Source organism: Aspergillus mulundensis, assembly GCF_003369625.1.
Source record: "Aspergillus mulundensis strain DSM 5745 chromosome Unknown scaffold_26, whole genome shotgun sequence".
Taxonomy (NCBI): Eukaryota; Fungi; Ascomycota; class Eurotiomycetes; order Eurotiales; family Aspergillaceae; genus Aspergillus; species Aspergillus mulundensis.
This window is the reverse complement of record NW_020797914.1, coordinates 66,952-88,513: the sequence shown is the minus strand read 5'-3', so window position 1 is coordinate 88,513 and position 21,562 is coordinate 66,952. Positions and strand designations below refer to the sequence as shown.

Sequence of the window (21,562 nt, the reverse complement as noted above, 5' to 3'; positions counted from 1 at the left end):
TACGACATATTGGATAATGTGCAAGCTTTCCAATCACGTCGCGCGGTCTCATCTGTACATACACATGATTAGGATATTAGCAAGTCTGCCGCACAAGAACGGTCCGGGGAGATTGGCCTGTCAAGTCGCTGAAGACGAGCAGTCTGTTACACCAAAAAGTGACGATGACACGGGCACATCCCACAGCGTGGAAGTAGCGCTGCAGGTTGAAGGGAAAGCGACCAGACAGAGGGGCGGGTGTGATGAGGATGTTACATGCATATATGTAAATGGTTGGCAGCGATAGACCTGAGGCCAGAGATTCGAGGATGGTCCCTCGATCAGAAGCGGGGAAAGGAGTGAGGGAGAAAGCGATGGAGGAGAAAGACGAGGGAGGGGAAAATAGCATAATAAGTATAAACAGGTTTAGGTATAGTGACCGGTAGGCCCTCTCAGCAACCTAGATACAAAAGCTGGAAGTGCTGAAACCGAGACGGTAAACTGGAGCAGAGTGGAGCTCACTTACTGATCGAAGTTCATGGCTGAGTCGATGTTTGAGCAAGTCACCGAAACTTCAGATCTCAAAGGAGTGTCCTAAGCGCAAGAGGAGGAAGCGAGGCCCGTATAGAGAAGTAGCGGCGCGAAGGACTTGAAAGAGAAAGGGAGCAGGGACAGCAAGTGAGACTGAAACCAGTGACTTGGTCAATCCCACCCTTTCCAGATGACGCTTGCTTTTTCCTTCCTCCCAGCGGCATGTTGACTCGTTTCTGCACGCCAACCCAAGGTCAAAGCAGAGCAAAAGGAAACTGACGGAAAATAAAATGAGGCAACCACTGATTGGATCCAGAGATATGCTTTTTGCCCACTCGATTTTCGTCAGCGGATGATTTTCACTGACAGATCTAGACGTTTTAGAGTTGGATCAGATGCCTTCTGCTCATGAGCCATCAAACGATGGATAAATTCCCGTGCTGTCGCTTGCTTATTGTCCTCGCTTCTCGACTCGGCCTCCATGCTAAGCACAACTCATCCCACTTGGGGCAACGGCGGCGGCGGAAGAACATGTGGCTTTATAACATTGCATCCAAAGGCTTCAACTGCCGTATTCTGAATACGTATGGCGAAGCTGCCCTAGAGACAGGGGAGAATCAAGTGACGGTAAGACAAACCTACGGACTGGCACGAGCAATGCCAGTAGGAGTCTCTGGACCGAGAGTCGGACTTGGCAGTCTCGAGACAGGGCGGACGTGAGCGTATGGAACGATCGTTTCTTGCTGTCCCTGTTAGAAACATCGAAGCGGGGTAGTCGATTGCACTACAAGTATAACGAACTTGAGTGGCTGAACGGAGGAAAACGGGCAAAACCGCTTCAGCGACAGACGCGCCTTATGAGTGGTTGAATCTGCACCTTAATTTTTCCAGCGTGGGAACAGTCTCTGGTTGGGCGAGCTGGCGCCTCTTAAGTAGACAGTCTGTAGGCTCCAAAGGTCAGACTCGCTCCGAGATAAAAGGTCACCTCTCCTTTCAAGCGGTCAATATACTTTGAGGAAACATGAGTCAACTTGCAGATGTGGACATAGCGCTGTTATCCCCTGTGCAGGTCGGGCAGCTCCAAAGCTTCTCTTTGTCGCGGACAGCGTAGACCCATATTTTGAAGAGAACTAGGGTTGTTGTGCTGTTCGTGAGTTGTTGTCGGATGGCTGCCGATGAATATGATACGTCAGGGCCGGTGCTTTGGGATGCCGAACTCTTTGCTTTTGCCGGCAAAATAGCAGCATCGCCATCTCGTATCTTCTCGGGACAAGGTTTCTTCAGCCAGCTAAGACTTACTCAATTATGGGATTAACAATACTGTAATAGAGTGCAGAGGACTTTGAGAAATACGGCTGCCGACTGGTTGGGTACTTCAGGGCACTGGTTCCACTCCAGGTCACTGACCCCCAGTTACCACTATTCCCTTTGTGGATTGGACGAAGCTCGCAAGCTTGCTGACGTCATCCTACTCACGTGATGCACGCGCGGCCACTCGTCTCAGCTTCCTGGACTGAATGTGAATGCCGGGGGAAGTGCTTGGAGATTCAGAGTCCAGCTCTTGCGCAAAGGCTCATTGATAGCAGACAGAGCCGTATCAGGCTCTACTCCTCTTGAGCATTCCAGCATCTCGTCAATCTACCGCGTCGTTTATCGCAGATCGCCATTACTGACTCTCGTGCTTATCAACGGTTCCGTCGTCCCCACCTGAGCTTCGTTCCAATTCCGCCCTCCAGCCTCCAGCCTGGGAAGACCACGGTTTCACCTACCCTCGTCGCGAATATTCGTCACCACCTTGCGGCTTGGGTCTGCTTGTTCTTTTTTTAATTAATACACTGGCCGCTGGCCTGTGACTGAGTTGCCAGCAAGAGTCAGGCATTCGGACCCGCAAGGTTACAAGCACGAGATCAACTTATATGGTCCCTCCGTCCTGCTCGCTGAAATACCGGACTATTCGACTTGTTGACACAACATGATTTACTTGACTGTTCCTCGTGTCCTTGCGGACATAACTCACTTTCTGTCGAAATGTGTTCTCATTGGGACCATCCACAGAAATCGGAGCGCCGAAGGTGATTCTCATATCCGTCGGGTTGATGCGGATACTATGCTAACGACTGTCGTTGTATGCAGGTGTCTCCCTTTTGACTCAAATTCTCTACGCTCTGGTATTCCTCACGCGCTACGCTGATCTACTTCGACCAGCGGGTTGGAGAGACGCGTATCTTGTGATTTTCAAGATATTCTACTTCTCGTCATCCTTCTATACCATATTCCTGATGATGAAGGTATTTCCTCGAACCCGCGAGAAGGAAAGAGCCTGGAAGATGGCTTTAGGATCTGTTGGAATTTCATTAGTTCTCGCTCCAATTGTGCTGCCCATTTTTGGGGACAAAAAGTCCAATTTGCCGTGGTTTGAAAGTGTAAGCCAAAATTCCCAGCTCTGACCATTCTCTGTTCTTATGTTCGGTACTGACTTGCCCGCTTATTATAGGTTTTGTGGACATTCTCTATCATCTTGGAATCAGTCTGTGTCCTTCCGCAGCTGTTACTCCTTCGCCAGACTACTGTGCCCACTGTCATCAACTCCTACTATCTTTTGATGCTGGGCTCTTACCGAGCATTCTACATCATAAACTGGTTTGTGAGGGCAGTTGGACCTGACCACCACGTAGACTGGATTTCTATCATCTTCGGCGTCCTCCAAACGGCATTCTACGTGGACTTTGCCTGGGTTTACTATACTCGTCAGCGCGTCAAGCTCCGAAACGGAGGGGTGGTTGATTCGGAAGACTACCGGAACAGTTATCTTGTGAACAAGGTGTTCAACATTAGGCGGCGCAGGAGCGAGGACGAAGAAGAGCAGAGGCTCCATGACCAGGAAAATGGCGATGAGCACCAACCGCGAAATAACCGATGGGGTGCTCGGGGAATTTCCGTCTCTGCGGACGACACGTTAGAGAATCAGCGCAACGGTCGTTCCTTCGCGGCAGATCATGACACAGAGGGCTTCTCCGAGGAAGATAGCAACTGAGCATTCTCCCCAGGGCGAGGAACCTGGCTGAATGTTGGCTGCGCCAGACACCAAGGGAGATTCCCTACGCATCTGTTGAACGCCCGAAGATGACTCTACATGGTATAAGAATCTAAATATAGATGTGCGATTAAAATGCCTCTGCACGGGTGCGGTCGTTCGGCAAATGGTCTGGATGTCTTTTCGCGTGTAAGGTCAGACAGATGCATGCTTGTTTGGGGCCACCTGCCCTGCATGACAGATTTCCCTGAATAGTTAACGACTTCATGAGTAAGCGACATAATGTGGCATATCTAAATATAAACACGATGATCTATGAGATTGAAACTACACGGTAGAGTAACAGAGACGTCCTATTGACGGTCGAGTAAAGTCCGCGCTCTGAGCCATTGCTGCGGCAGGACATAGCCACGATCAACCGAAGACAATGGGAAAACAAGAAACAATAGATAATCCCATCGCGATCACACCATCGCAGGAACGGGAGAACAGCGGGAAGCAAAAGGGGCTATCTGGAGAAAAACAGCCTGATGGAGATATTAGCAAAACTGCCTCGTTCATTTTTAGCGAAGTGGACAGGAACTGATCATTTCGGGTGTCGGAAAGCGCAGACCGGGCGGATGAGTTGAGACTCTAATTTAGTTCGCGACGGTTTCAAATAGCTTAGCAGCTTGCACTTCCCGGTTCATGCATTGTGCATCATCAGTGCCCATGATTATCAAGGAAATCTGACTTCTCACGAGGTTGAGCGAGGTTGTTGAGCCTTGGGAAAACTCCGGGGTACGGCCCCAGGGGAGTACGGAGTACGGACAATAGTAGGCATCACGTGCCTTTCGCTTCGCGTTTGCCGGGACGGCATCTATCTACAATCTACCCCGTACAATGATACAATCCCACGAGGCGCAATTGCAGTTGGGTTCTCCGTCTCCCTTGCGACTCCACGAGTCAAGGAAATAAATCACTTTCATCACTATGCCCCACTTGACGAACTGACGGGACCGCCCATGATATTCCGCTCTTAGGCGCTGGGCTCGCCCCAGGCTCGTCATCCTCTCTTATCGATTGGAAGCCCGTGCTCGAAAAAGCATCAGACCGGCAGCCGGCTGCGTTCTCGCGTCATCTGGCGCGTAACCAGCCAGTACTGTTAGCAACACGTGGATGTTGTTGGATGCAGGCCACTGGAAGGAAGGGAGATTGTCCCTTATCCGTAGTAAGAGACTAAGTTTGCGAAGACCCTTGTTCGAGTTTGAGATCTCCAAATCCAAATAGAATCACTGACGGCTCGGACTCCGGAGTAGTAGTTCTGGGTGGAGTCTGTCAATCGAAAGAAGGATTCAACACAAACTATTCTCGAGGATGATGCACTAGATTATTGGAGGCCATCATCTCGCCCCTGGGGCCTGGGTTTCTCACGAGTCACGACCTGCAAGGCCCATGATGCGCGCCGGGCTCCGCCAACCATGGTGGTCAGCCCAGGCGTTTAATTGCGTTCATTTATGGTTCGATTTTTAAACGAGGAGCTGCTGCCCTGCCACGCTAATCCGAGTTGATCCTAGGCGGTGCATCCTTATCCACATGGGTTTACAGCCGCATTAAGAAAAGAAGCACGACTCGATCCCATCAGCCACGATTCGCTTACCTTTTGGAGTCCGACTCTTCGAAGCTTCTTTGAAAACTTTCCGCTTGCTCTTGTGCCCTGTCTACGCGCGCCGCCAAGGATTCCTTAGCTACTACTGCGACTCTTCATAATGAACCAAGATTTCGCGCCTCGACTGCGGTTTTTGGGGGCCACGTTCAGACGCTCTCCCAACGTCGGCCCCCTTTGTAGCTGGTCAACTGTCGGTCAACATTGATCGTCCACCCTTCATCCATCTTTCAGGGCCGTTAAGATTAGCCGCGGGTGATCTACCTCGGGGCGGTTCAAAGCTCTTTGTTGTAAAAGCCTTCACGAGTTATAGTTGGACCTGGCGACCTCTTCTGTCAACTAAGCGCTAATCAGCCGACGGCCACCTGGGCTTAGGCCCACTAAAGCCGAAGCCCTCCTCTTTCAAGGTTATCACCCCTGGAGATCCAGAGCATCGGGACCTGGATCGGTCCTGTCCTGAGCCCCCTTGGCCTTTGTCCGGAAGCGCGGTGGGCCTTGAAAAATAATATGCAAGTCTGAGCCCCGTCAATTGGGGGCTAGATTCTATCTAGTTCATTCTCATGTCATTGTGAACGCTGCAAGATGACCTTTTAGAAAACGGACCCCGTTCCCCGGAAGAGGTGGGCGCTTAAATGCAGACTCATCTTCCACCCTAGGCCTCTAGTTAGGAGAGGGTTTGTGTGGCACGGTAATGGTCGGCGGTACTCATCACACATTTTCGAGCTCTCTGAGCCTGTTGTTGAAAGAGCAGCCTCATGATACTGGCTTTGCCTTGCAAGGCTTTTTGGCTTTGTTGATATCGTCGACTCGGGTATATGAGCATCCACAAGACCGCTACTAGGATTACTTTCATCACCACCTCCGACTACGATCACAAAGGTATATATCGCTCAGACCTAGAAATCCTTTGCCTACTGCTCAAAGGACGAATCACCACGCACCTCGGGTCAGGGACCGAAACAGTTCATATATTGTGCACCTTCTACTCTCAGTCTATTCGTCGAGCCTCTGTCGTTTGCCGCCTTCCATAGTGGCCTCCCTGGCACCTGTTTCACGAAGCGTTTCATTGTTTTTCTTTGGTCCACTCACGAACCTCTCGGCGCTTCCAGCTATACTCTGATTGACTCGTTCTATGTCCTGCCGATCTTCGTGTGAATATTACGTCCCAATGTCATTCGGTCAAGGTGGATGCAATCCCAATGAAGGGATTGATGAGTTTTATGGTGGTATCAATCCTCAGTGGCCGGTATGTCAAAGTACAACAGCCGTAGGAGATATCCTGTTCACGCAAACTGATCCCGGTTTTCTGCAGTCACCGTATGGAGCAGTTAGCAATCCGTACAATGCACCTCCACCATACCAAGCTTCGGCAATTCTCACGCCAATCAGTCTTCCAGACAACTCATACGCTCATACTCGGACTAGCCCAGTCCTCAGTCACCACTCGCAAGAGTACCAATATCCGGTTTCCGACTCTGTTGCACATCACGGACTTGGGATTACCACTCCCTATCCAAGCGAGCTTACCCGGGACCCTCACTATGGCCTCGGTATTGCACCCAGCGGATACGGGATTAGAGAGGAGACTCTCTCGCCCCAGCCGTCACAGAGAAGGGCCAGGCGAGAATCTAGGCCCTCAGTGACGCGTGATCCACCAGTAACCATTCTTCCACATCCGGAAGGGCTCCAGCGCCTAGAAGAGCAACAGAGACAGAGCCTCGCGGGTCCAAGCATTGAACCAGCCCGGGCATCAGGACGCGGACGACGAAACCAGCAAGCAGAAGAGGAAGACGCCTATGTGTACAATCTCCGCCAACAGAAACTGGCATGGAGAGTGATTCGGGACATGTACCGGGAGAGATACAACAAAGACGCTACCGAGGCCCGCCTGCAAATGCGACAGCGCAGACGCAGGGAACGAATGGCCCGATGGGATGACCATGATGTGCGTGAGTGTACCGCAGGAATCCAGAGCCTTCTTGATACAAGAAGCGAAATGTGGCTCGAACGTTATTAACATATATTGTTCCAGGTTCGGATACTTTTACAGGCTAGGGATTTCTGGGAACAGGAGAAATACAAGTTAATTGCGCAGAAGGTGAGCTCATGCTTTCCCTTGGGATCAGAATGTCTGCTTACAATGTCTAGATGTCAGAACTAGGCGCCAACACTACATATACCGCAGAGCAGTGCGAAGCGCAGTTAGAAAACATTCAAGCCCAGGAACGTGAACGAGAAGAGCAAGAGCAAGAAGATATCACCCCACAGGAACAGCCTCAAGCAACCGAACCTCGACGCAAGCGGCGACGAACTGAGCCGGATGAGCTAAGAGAGAGCACCTCCCACCAGAGAAGATCAAGAACGCAAGTCAACACGGCATCATAAACCATCCCGCATTGCCTTAATGTTTTTATGCTTTATACACCCGTTTGGCTCTTTTGATTGTTTTTGGCGCCTCGTTTCAAGCTTGCCATTTGTACCCTTTGTCATGCATACATTTTCTTCTTCCATTCTTTGACTATTGCATTGTTGGGATTCTGCTTCACAGTTTTTATGGCTTCTGCCTTTTACTCTCTATCTTTGCATGTCCATCTTTATGTTCACCATACCATATACCCATACCCTGTTCGCTCCTTACCTTACAGCAGCCGCCCCTTAACAGTTCATCACAATCTTCGAAGGCCCCTACTCTACCCCCTATCACCTCCACCTCGACCCCGAACAATAGATAACTCTCAAACCAAATCCAAATAAACACTTCCTGGCATTCGCAAAGCTATCTCTTCCAAGCCACAATCACTCGCTAAGTATAGCTACAAGTAGTATGTATCTACTACTAGCCCGCGAACTAGAGGGCTGCTAATCACGCGCCGCTGCCCATCCGGCCCTTGGCTCGCGACGGGTTCATCTCCGCGATAATCTTTGATTTGAATTTCGTGGATTTTTATCTGTCGCCGGAGTTCGCTTGCTGAAAGCCGCCTCCGCCCCCGTTGCGTACTCCGTATCCTCATCTTGTTTGGACTCTGGACTGCACAGGGCGGCGGCTCATGAACATAGTCGCCATCGTTTAGATTTCTGGATGAGGCTTGATGCCCAGACGTCAGAAAGGGGCCGGGGCGCTCGGTTGGGGCCGGGGGTTGTCCGGTCTGACTGCACTTGCGGCTGAAAAGGCTCGATACTCTTTGAATAGATTGTTGATTAGATTACCAGTAGGTACTAGGTAGGGGCCCTGTCCAAGCATGTGATGGTCTAGCCACGATGTGCTCTTACCGGTCCTTGGTGGGTTGCCTGTGCTACAGTTGAGCATAGTATTGTGAAGTATTTACCGACCGTCCTAGAATATCTATCGGGAAAGTAGTAGAAATAAGAAGTATAGAAGAGTAGATCATTCACTATCCTCCTCCAGATCTTCATCACCGATAGGAAACGTTAAGATCGCCGCAATGCCTCCTAACCCATCAAGCCTTTTCCCGCTCTCATGCTCCGAACTCAAAACGCGCACCTCACCACCCTCGACATCCCGCACGCGATCCACAAGCGCAACCCACCGCTTCCGCTCCGCCACATCCGGAGAACGGAACAGCTTGTTCGAGATGATAAGTATCCCGCCGCCACGCCCCACGGCGCCCTGGCCAACGGCGTTCTCGACCTCGCGGGGTCCGTACGTAGCCTTGTTGGTTTCCTTTCGTAGCTGCTCATGGAAGTCATCCATGAGCTTTGTCTCGCGTGCGTGCTTGGTGTCGCTGAGGAGGGCCTTGACGGTGGGGGATTGCAGGACTTCTGTGAGTGAGTGGAGGTAGCCGGAGGCGGAGTGGACGACGACGACGGAGGGGAGCAAGCGCTTGAGCGCGGGGGTGGTTGTGTTGGCGACGTGTTGGATGTGTTTTTGGAATGAGGTTGCAGTGAATCCTGGGGATGCGAGGAGGACGGGGCGAACGGGGTCGTTGCTTGTCATTGAGGTGGAGCTGGTGTTGAATTCCATGTGGCGGAGGAGGGTGTCGAGGGTTGTCTGGTAGAACTTGGTCATTGTCTGCGCTTGTTAGCATCAAAACATCCTTTAAAAATGTAATGCGGAATACCTTGTCATGATCACTGCCTCCAGCCCTCTTCCTCGGCACGGACATCTCAATCTTCTGCTTCAGGACAGTCCGGAACTGTCCAATGAAGCATATATGCGCTAGTCCTTCCTGCATCACCACGGCCACAGCCTCCGCTTTGCGGTTCCCGCCCTCGTCAACCGCATCCTTTAGCGCCTCGACCGCAACACTATCCCACCCGCTTCCCTCACTATCCGGCCCGGATCCCTTCTCTAGGGTAAACTGCCGGTTAAGTTCGAGGTCAAGGGTATGGTGCTGTCCAATCTTCGTATGCGGCGTCTCATTTACAATCTGCCCGCTAACATGTAGTTGGGAGTTTTGCGGGTCAAAGTCGAGGTTCTTGACTCGGATCTCCAGCGTTAGCCGCACGCGTGAGGAGCTAGTTGAGCCGGTTGATGCGGCGGTTGTTGTAACGCGGCGGATAGCTGTCGCATAAAGGAGGTCTCCAGGTACGATGAGGTTGTATGCATGCCACTGGTGAGTTACCTGGTTAGAGGGGTGCATCTGGGTTTATTGAAGGGAGGGGTGACGTACCATGTCCTCAGGCTCTTCGGGGATGAGGGTGACACTGCCGGCGCCGCCATATTCGATCTTGTTCTTGACGAGGCGCATTGTGTCTGTGATTGGTATATAGATATTGTACGTGTAAATGGCTTTCCAAATCAATCTGGGGAAAGATTGTTGTCTGCAATCACAAGCCCGATAATTCTGATGACGGAGGGGCACATTGGGCCTAGTGGGTCCTTATCGATAAGAGTGGCCTAGCCCTGATTGAAGTATACCTGCTCCGTATACATCTCTCTTGTAGTTCTGTCCAGCTTGTTAGATGCCCGGTTTCCAAAATATAAACTGCTTCTACTGTTTCTGTAAGTGGGATTTTAGCCAGCGAGTTAGCGCCTCAGATGTACCAGCGTGTCTGAGCAACATGGTGACACTGGCTGATGTATAGAGTACTCATGGCCGAAACAAAGGTTTAAGTATCGGTGGAGTACAGATCTATTCTTCTGGGCAGTGATCATACCAGGTCATATACCAGCCAACCCCTTCGTCTGAGTGCTCGTTGAAGTCCGCGTCATCTCCGATAAAATAGCTTGCGCCTTTTCACCAAACCAGAGATTTGCTTCTCCTGGGTCATCCTCATTCATTTAGTAACGAGTCTGATGCTGTGCGCGTAAGAGATTCGAATACAATTGTCACCTCGAACATGAGACTATCCAACATAACAAGAGCCTCCTTGACCATACCTTCTATCATTGCGATGCCGAATATCTTCGCTGTGCACGAACATACCGAAATTGTTTATCAGTCAGAGCGCATCCGAGCTAATTTCCCTCAAAAGACTGCCTGTTTTGATAACGTGGCAATCATATCTTGTATCCCTTAGTAGCAGTATGACTCCTTCAATACTGTACCTTTGACTAGCGATTTGTCTGAGCTAACAGGAGCCGAGGCACAAGGTATGCCTGCCTCTATCCAAGACTGTTTGACGCCAGATAATCATCAATACATGGGTCATAAACGGTCAGAACAATGCCAGCGCGTGGGTTACTCATGCCGTTATGCAGAGGCTTATTGCTTCCCTTGCTGTGTAGGTGGTGAATATCCTGCTCCTAGAAACGGCGGTAGGGTATTTGCCAGAAAATAGGTAGGCAAGTTCCGCGGTATCTGGCAGACGATGCTAATGCATGCATGTCGTATTCTTAGCGAACTGTTATTTCAACCCTGGCGACTACGGAGTACTGCTGTCATTGGATATGTTGTACTTGGTGCTGTAACAGCACCTGCTCAGGCTCCAGGGGCTGGTGTAAGCGTGTATAGATTGAATAAGGACCTGTAATGTGGATGTACATCAAGGCGGTTTGACTGAAGGGCTCCCAAGGAGGATTTGTAAGAGGGAAATCCGGGGTTCGTTCAGATTGTCCACATCCATACGGAGGTAACAAAGACAGACAGTACCAACACGTCAGAATGTGTTTTTGGCTTGTCATAAGGTCTTCTCAAGCCTAGGCTTTAGGTGGATCTTTTCTTTTCATATTCGAAGTAGCTGGTGATGTATTGTGCCTTTGTTGAGATGCTGGTTCAAGCTGGAGTAGATCACCTAGCAGAGAATCACGTGCCAGGAGATAAGCACTTCGGGGCAGTCACCATCACAGTGAATGTTTCCAGGCAACCGCAGGCAGGTTATTGTTAGTCACAGCGCTGTTTATTGTTATTGTTTACAACCTATATACTCAATGTCTGCCATATACATTGCATCGTTCGACAACCAGTTCGCAGCTGTCCAACGTAACCATGGCCGATCGACCGCGAGTTATTCTTGAAAAGTCCCGCACCGTCCGCCGTCGGTACCAGCGCAGCAACAAACGGTTTCAGTTCACAGCATCCCAGATCGCTCGCATCGAACGAGAGGAAGAACGCGAACGCAAAGCTGAGAAGCTCCGGGAAAAGGAGAAGCGGCGCATACTGTTAAAGAAGAAAAAGACCGAGAAGGACGCGAAGGCCCGCGAGGAACGAATCCGTCGTGGTATACCGGACCCGAATGCCCCTGCTGTACCTGCGAGTCAGCCCTTGCTGTTCAATTTCATCAAGAGGACACCGTCTGTTCAGCCGGAAGGCGAAGGTCCAGAGGAGCAACCAGAGATAGATTCTGAGAGTGAGAGTAAGACCGAGACAATCAGTGAATTCGACGATGACGATTCAAGCTTCGACGATGAGGAGTTTGATAGCATACTGGTTGCTCTAGATGAAGCAGGACAGCCTACACTTGAGGATATCGAGGGCCCCCGCGAGAAAGATATCGAGAAGGATGACGACGAGTTCTCCGAATGCTCTGCTTTCTACGACGAGGACCTCTCCAAAGTGACGGATACTGTTGAGCAGGTGTCGGTTGCGACGGTCCTGAGCACAGATTCCTTCGAAGACGACACTGCCATCCTCTTGGAGGAGTTCGTGCCGGACTTCGACCCAGGTTCCAGTTTTGACGAGGAACTGGCTCAATTGGATGCGACTTAAGAGTCCAAAACATATCATTATATATACAACATCACAAATAACTGTCTCCGCCCGCGAGATATGCATGCTCAATGCTGCATGTTTTCCGATCCGATGGGGCAGTGCGGGTAGTCTTCGGATAGCGGGCCCCTCTTCGGCTTAAACGGTATGTTGGCAAGCGTCTCGCTGTCCCACCATCCGACGGATGAACCGGCCTGGGTAGGCTGCAGCAGTGCAGCTATGAGACCATTGAAGTCGACGATAAACCTGCTGCTCGGAAATCCGGGACAAAATGCCAGTGCTGGGTTACGAAATCGGGAGAGCTATGTGAAGTGTGAGCTGCATGACGTCGGCGATTTGGTATCTAATCTTAGCGGCTTCCAGTGTTTTGTTCCAATGCTTCATCACCCCGCAACTCACAACATCCCTAACCTAGCGGACATTGTTCAAGCTGCAAAGTCAAGATGCCGTTCATCTCAGTCAATAACCATCAATTGCATTATGCTGACTCTCATCCCGACGGAGCCCCCGCCAATGGTCTCACTTTCTTTTTCATTCACGGCCTAGGCTCATCGCAGAACTACTACTTCCCGCTTCTCCTGTACCTGACCTCTCAGCATCGCTGCATCACCGCTGACACCTATGGCTCTGGTCGCTCTACGTACACGGACCAGTCTGTTTCTATCGGATCTATCGCTGCTGATGTGATTGGATTTCTTGATGCGCTGAATATTCCTCAAGCCGTGGTTGTCGGCCACTCTATGGGTGGGCTAGTTGTGACACTTTTGGGCTCAGAACATGCAGATCGTGTGAAAGGTGTTGTAGCGATTGGTCCTACTCACCCTTCTGAGACTCTAGCATCTGTTATGCGAAAGCGCAGCGAGACTGCCGCCGAGAGTAAGCTATTCTCAGGTGAATTAAGCATGGCTGCTAATGATAGTAGGTGGCATGGAGTCTCTAGCAAACAGCATTCCTTATCAAGCTACCGGATCGACGGCGTCCCCTCTCGCTAGCTCCTTTATCCGTGAACTCGTCCTCGGACAGAATCCGAAGGGATATGCGGCGCTATGTCAGGCGATTGCTAATGCCCCTACTATCGATTACTCGGCCATCCAGGTGCCGTTCCTGCTAATTGCGGGAGAGGAAGATAAGTCGGCTAGCCTGGAGGGTTGTCAATATATCTTCAGCCGCGTGTCGAGCGCCAACAAGAAGATGGAAGTGCTGCCGCAGGTTGGACACTGGCATTGTATCGAAGCGCCGGACACTGTTGGAAAGACGATCGCAGAGTTTGTCAAGGCGAGCTTTTGAATAATGTCCTAGAATACCGTTACATATCAGTTATGCATTGTACAAACTGTAGTTCTGTACACCGTACCTATAAGGGCGGATGATGACAGACGTTGATTGGCTGAAGCTCGTATCCGATCCGAACAGTTGCTCGGATCGCTGCCAGCCTCCACCTTGACATCGGAAGCCAGCATCTTGCCTCGTCTTCTTTCGCAGTCATACGATCAGCGGGCTTCCGACTGGCACAGTGGTACCGCAAGTAAATGCGGGGTCTCTTTCCAGAATGAGGAGTCTGGGGGTGTCCGGAAATCCACACTTTCTCATTGGCAGACATCCTTTATTTGCCTATATAAGAGCACTCGGACACTTCCCCATGGATAGACTTTCCCATCTCTTCCCTCTATCCCTACTTCTCTCCCGAAACAAATCTCCGTGAGAGCCAGCAAGATGACCTCCCACCGCTTCGATCCCAACTTCACAGACAATGTCGTCAACGCCATGGGCGAGAACGTCAACCCGCGGTTCCGACAGCTCATGGCGTCGCTGATCCGGCACGTCCACGACTTTGCGCGCGAGAACGAACTCACCGTCGACGAGTGGATGGCCGGTGTACAGCTCATGAACTGGGCGGGGCAGATGAGCGACGCAAAGCGGAATGAGGGGCAGTTGGTTTGCGACGTTATCGGGCTCGAGTCGTACGTACCAATTCTTTCCTTTATTGCCCATCCTACCTGAAGGAACATGTATTGATTGATGCCATGCAGCCTCGTCGACGAAATCACCTTCAAACTCGCCGACGAAGCCACCGACGCTCCTACAGCCACCGCAATCCTAGGACCTTTCTTCCGCGCCGACACCCCCTTCCGCTCAAACGGCGAGAGCATCGTCAAGACCGCGCCAAAAGAAAAAGACGGCAGGGGTGAGTTGGCGTACATGACCGGGCAGGTCGTGGACTTCGTGACGAAGAAGCCGCTCGTTGGCGCGGTGGTCGAGGTCTGGCAGGCTTCGACGAATGGACTGTATGAGCAGCAGGATCCAGATCAGGAGGAGTTTAACCTGCGTGGGAAGTTCAAGACAGATGAGAACGGCAAATATTCGTTTTACTGTCTGCGGCCGACGCCGTACCCTGTGCCCGATGACGGTCCTGCGGGGAAGTTGTTGAAGATGATGGACAGACATCCGTTCAGACCGGCGCATATCCATATCATTGTATGTTCCACCCCTCTAGCTCATTTATTTGCGCCGTATGCAGCGCCTTTGGTATGGGTGGTTAATGCTGATGTTGTACAGGCAACGCACAATGGGTACAAGCCCCTCACAACGCAGATCTTCGACCGCAAAGACCCCTATCTGACAAACGACTCGGTCTTCGCCGTCAAGGACTCGCTGGTTGTTGACTTTGTTGAGCGCAAGGGTGACCCTCAAGCTGGGCTTGAGTTGAACTACGATGTGAGATTGGTGCCAGATGGGCTGAAATCTAACGGTGCTTGAGTTAGGCCGTGCGTAGGTGGGGTTTTCATTGTATATAGTCTTAGTCCACTGCTCTATGTTTGTGATACCTGAATTGAGTGCATTGCGGGGTTCCTACTGTCCACCGCAGAGAAAGAGTACGCGCCTTACCATTTGAGAGCGGAGCACATCGTAAGGTTGAACATGGAGTAGTGCGCAGCGGTGAGGTAGGCGCGGCTGAACCTTAGCCCTAACCTTGTCTATAGCCGTCACATCGCTACTACATTAGGCCAGGATCGGGTCGATGTAAGTTAGCGTACTATAGGGTATTTAGATAGAGACAGGTCAGACAATCCCTATGTACCCCCTCCCCTCCTCTTGGGATTTCCCCTCCTCGTCAATTCCTCCGGCAAAGGCTGAATCACCTCCCCACGCTCCCAAATCTTGCCCATCCCCTTCCTCCGCTCAATCACAACATCAAAGTACTCCACGGGGATTACCTGCCCCTTTGCTGCACCTTCACCTTCACCAGAACCCGCCGGCGTATCCACCTCCATACCCTCAGAGAGAATGACACCATTCTCACTTCTCCAGAACGGGCATCCGCCCGCCAATGCCTTCCGGATATCGAGATAGATCAGCACTGCCGCGTCCTTACGCATGCCTGATATAACCTTCCCGTGCGATCCAGCTCCAGAGCCAGTCTCCTTTTCGTCCTTGGAAGCAGAAGAATCAATCACACTCAAAACATCCTGCACCGCGGGGCCTGTGGCAAAATGCGCGTGGTTCCTGCCCATGGTTCTCAAGCCTCCAGACGCCAGGATCAACGGCCACGTCGAGTGATAAGTCCCATGCACCACGGTGTCGGGAAGTTTATCAGGGTTCTCCAGCGTGAGTCTCTCCAATAACCCGGACTCCGCTTCGACGGATTTAATGCTGTGGCCTTGTGTCGCGCGGATGAGGTAATGCGAAGGTTTTTGGTCGGTATTGAAGGATGTTAGGGCTTTTGCTGTGGCATTCTCATCTTGCCCGGATTCAGCCTCCGCTTTTGCTTTGTCTTCGGGGTTCGTTGAGGCTGAGGGGGTTTCGCTAGTTGCATCCGAGGATGGTGGGAGGTATAGCAACGCAAAGCGCTTCTTATCCGACGTGTCGACGGCGCTGATGATCTCGGAGAAGGTCACCTTGAGCGATTTCAATTTTTGCCATGCGAGCTGTGCACGTCTCGTTAGTTAGCTTGCTCTTCTCAGGCAATTCCTTCTTATCCTTTGCTGTCCCATGAAGTTGAGTTCTTTGGGCGGCAGAGCATCACATACCACATCTGCAACATTCGCGTACCCCTGTGAATCGATCTTGAGCCCCTCGCGCTCTGCGGCGTGGCGGAGGAGTAAACTCAATGCCTTGGAAACCGTGACTTCGCGGCTGGGCGGTTTGCGGTCTCGACCTCGGCCTCCTCCTCTTCCTCCATTCCGTTTTTGCTGGTCTGTGTCGGGCATCTTTGGAGGTCTTGATCGTCCGCGTGGTGGCAGCAGCGTGTGGAGGGGTTGTGCGGGGTTGAAATTATTTTGTCGGAGAATTTGTCGGAGACGGTGGGGGTGGATGAGGCTCGGGGCGGGGAGGGGTTTAAGAATGAGCTTAATTTTGAGGAATGGGGATAATCCAGCGATCCCAGGTGATAGGACCGATGGAGCTGTTGTGAGTCAATTGTAAGTCATTCCGTGGCTGGCTGGGGTTGTTTTTGTTAAATTTGCGGAGTCACGATCACGATCATACATACGGAGTAGATGAATCTTAATCCGTAACGTAAGCTGGAGGTTTGACATCATTGATCTCCAACAAACCATTTCTGCATACTACATACAACTGAAGAGGAAATAACTTCATAATGCTATGCTAGGGTATTATCGATCACAAATACAACTACACTCTGCTACCGGACAGACCTTATGTCTGGCAAACCACTCTCGCGCATGATGCGCATGGAAGCCATGGTTACAGTTGATGCAGAAAACAATAAATCGCCGCATTATTTCCGCCTCGGGAAGCTTGTGGTGATTCGCCGCCGTCTCCGCCGCGACACAAGCCTTGGACATCGGATCCGGAGAGCCTAGCCAGAGCGTGCACACGCCGCACCGCGGCATGTGGCGCCCGCAGCGTGGGCAGATCGTGCCGGACATGGCGGCCGAGCCGAGCGGGTTGCCCGGAGTCGCGTGGACAATTTCTCCACTGGTGGATGGGGATAGTTGGGAGGAGGCGTCGTGCTGGGTTAATGGCTGTGTGCAGTAGTTACAGGTCAGACTGACTTGCTGGCGCGGTGGCTCGATGAGGCGGCGGCCGTCCCAGGTGGCGGCGAATTTGCGGGAACCAACGTCGAAGCGGGCGCGTTCGAGCTGGAGCTTCCAAGAATTAATTTGCCAGCGATAGGTCTCGCGCCATGTCTCGAAGCGGTGTTTGTTTGCGGGGGTGTTGACGAAGCGGGGAACTGTGTGGGACATGGCGAGGACGGGGGTTTGGACGTCGTTGAATTTGTTGATGTAGGATTGAAAGAGATCCATGGCCGAGTGGCCAAGACCGGTAAGGACGATGCCTTCAATATTGCCTTGTTGGATAACGCGCTTTGTTGTTTCGGTTAGGTATGTTGTGAGGTCGTCGTCTGGAAGCCAACGTAGAGCGACCTCGACGCGGTATTTCAGAGGGAGGGTGGTTTCTTGGATGACAGAACGCCAGTCTCCTTTACTGACGAGCGCAATGATCGCCCGTGCATACGGGTCAGTAAGCTCTTTGGCGATCTCCGCGCAGGTCTCTTCCCAGTCAGGATCTGTTGTTCCTTTGGCGGCACCGGCTATCGCCATTGCGAGAAGTTTATGCGCCTGCGTAGGGGTATGGCTCCGAAGCGCAAGATACGCAAGCTTCGGCTCGCCTTGGAAGACAGCTAAAGCAGCGGCCTTTGTATGCTGGCTCTCTGCCGACAACGTCTTGACGAGCTCTTCGAGTTCGCGATGTGACTGCGCTGCGCCGCATATCCGCAGACCAAGACGTCTTTGCTCGGAGTAGCGAGTTTGTAAGCTTTCAATGGGAGGAAGGTTCAGTTTTTCCTGTACTAGATCCACGATGGTATCGTTGATATCAGGGTAGTGAGCGGCGTTGGAACCCAACCAACGTGCCTCGAAGCTGGCTCCTATGCAAGTTAGCCCTGTTTCTTCCCTGCTCCAGCAGACATTCATGAGTAAGCATACCCAAATCTCCTGTCCAGACATCAAATACGCCGAGATAGTTCAAATCCAGGTGGTTCATGATCATCGAGTCACTCGCAGAGTCGGAGCGTGCACCTAACTCGTTAGCTTGCAATTAACTCCTCATGTCAGCAGGCACTCACGCTCAATCCATTCCCAGAAGTCCTGCAGCGACGGGTCATCCGCCAGAATCAGTTTATTCCGCATTCCATTGAACAGATACCCTTCTTTGCACCGCAGCCTGTGCACTGTCAAGAGAGTCAATGCTTCTTGGGCAGTAAGGGGACTGCCCTGCGTCCCGACTGACAGGACGCGCTCCCTCCCCTCTCGACTGGAAAGATGTTGTTCAGGGTTCTCTCGCACAGCGCGACTTTTCCCATCATCGTCCTGGCCATCTTGCCTTTCTAGAGCGCCATGCCGCAGACTCTTTGCTATTTGCCCGATGTTTGTGCCCTCCGTTTCTAGAGGACGTACGGACTTGAAGTCGTGGCGCTCGCCAGGCCTACCACAGACCAGTGTCCCTTGCGAAGATAGCCGAACTGGAGGCGGCGGTGGCTTCACGGTAACAACCTTTATCTGATCATCCGCTGACAGCGTCAAGATGCTAGGCTCATTGGAGCTGCTCATATTGAGAAAGTCAAATGAGACCACTCGTTCGGAGGCCTGGTATCCTCGCGACGGGAGGTCATATGGACTGAAGACATCGCGAACGGACTTGGTATAGATCTGCTCTGGGTAGTTGGTGACGGAGTTCTGCCCAAGAGTTCGGTCAATTGGCGAGCGATATTCCTCAGCGACGTACTCTTTTACAATGTTGTAAGTTTTCAGGTGACCGTTGCTGGAAAGCACACCCAAGCAGCCTCGTTTCGTCCTTGAGAACCGGAGACTCCAGATTGCCGATTTAGGCGCGATCACGTTCTTGAACTCAAGCGCAGGCTCCAACTGACCTGTCTCCAGGCCTGGAGTTGCGCCTGCCGAAAGACGAGCCCCGACCCGCCGGTCCCAGATACAGACAGTGGAATCGTTCGACGTCAACCCGGACGCGATATAGTTCTCATCAAGCCAATCAATAGCCAGATTATGCACACATCTCGTCGGGAACTGCAGCGATGGCAAACCAGGGCCCTCTACACTTGTCAGTCGCTCTCTCCAGGTCCAGCACAGAGCAGAACATACCTCGCAAATCATAAATTCTCACAAACTGCCCCTTAACCCCGGTCACCAATGTATCCGGCTGATCTCTGAAGAACTTCACACTCGTAATCGGCTCCGAGCTCGCTAGCTTCCTCAGCGGCTCGACATGCCCCTTCCCGCCCCTCATCGCTAACCGCTGATTCACATCCCAAACGTTCAGGCAAAAGTCATTGCGCACCCGGTCCAACCCCGCCGCTAACAGCCCGTGCGTGCTGAAAGCTATCGCATTGCAGTATCTCTGATGTCGCACAGGGAAGGAAAAGGACTCCTGCGAGTCGTCGCCCTCGCGCATACGCAGGATCGTCGCATCGCCGGAGGATTGCCCTACCGCGACTAGGGACTCGTCGACCGGGGACCAATCGAAGGCTCGGAAGGCGGGCACTTTGGTGTGCGTGGAAAGGATGGAGTGCGAGAGGGCTTCATCGGAGAAGGAGGTGACTTTGCACAGCCGGAAGACCTTTCCTGTGACGTCGACGGAGAGAAAGCGCTGTTCTGCGGGTGTAGAGGAGGGAGACCAGCGGATTGCTCTGTCCATTTTTGCCGTTTCTGTATTCAATGCCGGACTTATTTTCGTGTAGTACTCCGTGGAATATTCTGGCGTTGAGTAATATAGTACTTGACAAAGTACTGCGTCTGATCCATTCGTTGCTTCATCCCATGGAGCTGGGCGGGATCAAGCAGCAACGCGCATGTTGCTGTGCGATTGGGTAGCTGAGGCGCAACAGGGCACTCCGTTGATAACTGAGGTGCACTGCTAGCACACTGCTAACTAGCTGTTTGATTGCCAAAGAGTTTCAATTTTCAATCACACGATAAAAGTCGAGATCAAGTCGAAGTCGACATTAGGTAGATGCGGCGTATACCCCATCTCGAACCCAATCTCCGCTCCTCCCGCACTCCAACTTCGGCCCGACAATCTTCCACTTTTTATCGCAGCCATTATTATTTTCTCTGCCGATCAGTTCTATAAAGTACAGCAACCACATCATCCCAAATCAATCCCAGTCTCAGCTACACTCTAGCATAGACGAGCCGCCAAAATGCCAAAAGACTTCAACCCACCCCGACCGCAGCGCAAAACGCCCTACCCAGACCGATCACGCAAACCCAAATCAAAGCCGCAGCAAGACCGCGGAGAAGAAAAGCAACACCCATCCGTCAACGAACTCAAGCGTCGCATTCGAGATGCTAAGCGTCTTCTCGCAAAACCAGAACTCCCTGCCGATAAGCGCATCATCCAGGAGCGTGCGCTGGGTGGGTATGAGAAGGAATTGGCGGATGAGGAGAGGCGGCGCGAGAGGTCGCGGATGATCAAGAAGTATCATTTTGTTAGATTCCTGGGTATATTTCTCCTATCATATTCTTCTTTGGGGTCGAGTTGCTCAGTCGTTGAGATGAATTGGTGCTAATGTGCTGCGCTATCACAGACCGCAAAACAGCCACGAAGGAAGTCAACAGACTTACGCGGAAACGAGACGAGCTAGGCAAGGATATCGATATCGACGAAGGAACAAAGAACAAGAAGCTCGAGAAACTGGATGCCCGGCTACACACCGCGAAAGTGAACCTGAACTACACGATCTACTACCCGCTTACGGAGAAGTATATTTCGATCTACGCGGAGAGGAAGAAGGGTGACTCGGGTCAAAATGAGGACGTTGATAAGGAGGAGGAGACGGCGCAACCAGAGGAAACTGTGAGCGCCGCGACCGCAGCAGAGAAGAAAGCTATGCTGCAGACCATTGAAAAGTGCATGGAGGACGGAACGCTTGATCTGCTTCGGGAAGGGAAATTGAGCTCGATCGCCGAAAACGAGGCCAGAGCCGGAACTAAGACGGAAACGAAGTCGAAATCGAAGTCGCAGTCGAAGAAGGACACTGGTGACAAGAAGGCCAGCAACAAGGAGAAGGCAGAGGTCAAGACCAGCAAGCCCGATGGTCGAAAAGGGAAGAGCGCGAAACACGCTCCATCGGCACCAGTCGAGGAGAGCGGAGACGAAAGCGACGGCGGTTTCTTCGAGATGTAATTTGGTCTATCCAACATCTACGGAGCATCCATACCTATATATCGTACCCCTACGGCCATTCCACCTGCCTACTCATGCGTCGCATCTCAGGAGTCTGTC

The 21,562-nt window shown here is 51.9% G+C and overlaps 9 protein-coding genes across 9 annotated transcripts; 6 read left to right on the top strand and 3 right to left on the bottom strand.

Annotated features, from left to right (window-relative positions):
* Nucleotides 1-2,837: 2,837 nt before the first annotated feature.
* Nucleotides 2,838-3,544, top strand: DSM5745_11443 (ER lumen protein-retaining receptor; the record flags this gene model as incomplete). The annotated part of the gene is made up of 2 exons (XM_026753459.1): nt 2,838-2,933; nt 3,005-3,544. The coding sequence occupies 2 exons, from the start codon at nt 2,838-2,840 to the stop codon at nt 3,542-3,544; spliced, it is 636 nt and encodes a 211-aa protein (XP_026597965.1).
* Nucleotides 3,545-6,357: 2,813 nt separating this feature from the next.
* On the top strand, nt 6,358-7,574 carry DSM5745_11442 (uncharacterized protein; the record flags this gene model as incomplete). The annotated part of the gene is made up of 4 exons (XM_026753458.1): nt 6,358-6,435; nt 6,502-7,134; nt 7,222-7,287; nt 7,338-7,574. The coding sequence occupies 4 exons, from the start codon at nt 6,358-6,360 to the stop codon at nt 7,572-7,574; spliced, it is 1,014 nt and encodes a 337-aa protein (XP_026597964.1).
* A 1,000-nt stretch (nt 7,575-8,574) lies between these two features.
* DSM5745_11441 (putative translation factor pelota) lies at nt 8,575-9,898 on the bottom strand (the record flags this gene model as incomplete). Its single annotated transcript, XM_026753457.1, has 3 exons — nt 8,575-9,219; nt 9,269-9,760; nt 9,821-9,898. 3 exons carry the CDS (start codon nt 9,896-9,898, stop codon nt 8,575-8,577), a joined length of 1,215 nt encoding a protein of 404 aa, XP_026597963.1.
* A 1,680-nt stretch (nt 9,899-11,578) lies between these two features.
* DSM5745_11440 (uncharacterized protein) lies at nt 11,579-12,298 on the top strand (the record flags this gene model as incomplete). The annotated part of the gene is made up of 1 exon (XM_026753456.1): nt 11,579-12,298. The coding sequence occupies one exon, from the start codon at nt 11,579-11,581 to the stop codon at nt 12,296-12,298; it is 720 nt and encodes a 239-aa protein (XP_026597962.1).
* Nucleotides 12,299-12,741: 443 nt separating this feature from the next.
* On the top strand, nt 12,742-13,585 carry DSM5745_11439 (alpha/beta fold hydrolase; the record flags this gene model as incomplete). The annotated part of the gene is made up of 2 exons (XM_026753455.1): nt 12,742-13,174; nt 13,221-13,585. The coding sequence occupies 2 exons, from the start codon at nt 12,742-12,744 to the stop codon at nt 13,583-13,585; spliced, it is 798 nt and encodes a 265-aa protein (XP_026597961.1).
* A 426-nt stretch (nt 13,586-14,011) lies between these two features.
* DSM5745_11438 (intradiol ring-cleavage dioxygenase) lies at nt 14,012-15,055 on the top strand (the record flags this gene model as incomplete). Its single annotated transcript, XM_026753454.1, has 3 exons — nt 14,012-14,259; nt 14,329-14,773; nt 14,855-15,055. 3 exons carry the CDS (start codon nt 14,012-14,014, stop codon nt 15,053-15,055), a joined length of 894 nt encoding a protein of 297 aa, XP_026597960.1.
* Nucleotides 15,056-15,369: 314 nt separating this feature from the next.
* On the bottom strand, nt 15,370-16,506 carry DSM5745_11437 (tRNA 2'-phosphotransferase; the record flags this gene model as incomplete). The annotated part of the gene is made up of 2 exons (XM_026753453.1): nt 15,370-16,224; nt 16,327-16,506. The coding sequence occupies 2 exons, from the start codon at nt 16,504-16,506 to the stop codon at nt 15,370-15,372; spliced, it is 1,035 nt and encodes a 344-aa protein (XP_026597959.1).
* Nucleotides 16,507-16,911: 405 nt separating this feature from the next.
* Nucleotides 16,912-19,972, bottom strand: DSM5745_11436 (uncharacterized protein; the record flags this gene model as incomplete). The annotated part of the gene is made up of 4 exons (XM_026753452.1): nt 16,912-18,188; nt 18,247-18,339; nt 18,387-19,370; nt 19,420-19,972. The coding sequence occupies 4 exons, from the start codon at nt 19,970-19,972 to the stop codon at nt 16,912-16,914; spliced, it is 2,907 nt and encodes a 968-aa protein (XP_026597958.1).
* Nucleotides 19,973-20,477: 505 nt separating this feature from the next.
* DSM5745_11435 (Efg1 domain-containing protein) lies at nt 20,478-21,463 on the top strand (the record flags this gene model as incomplete). Its single annotated transcript, XM_026753451.1, has 2 exons — nt 20,478-20,778; nt 20,865-21,463. 2 exons carry the CDS (start codon nt 20,478-20,480, stop codon nt 21,461-21,463), a joined length of 900 nt encoding a protein of 299 aa, XP_026597957.1.
* Nucleotides 21,464-21,562: the final 99 nt, after the last annotated feature.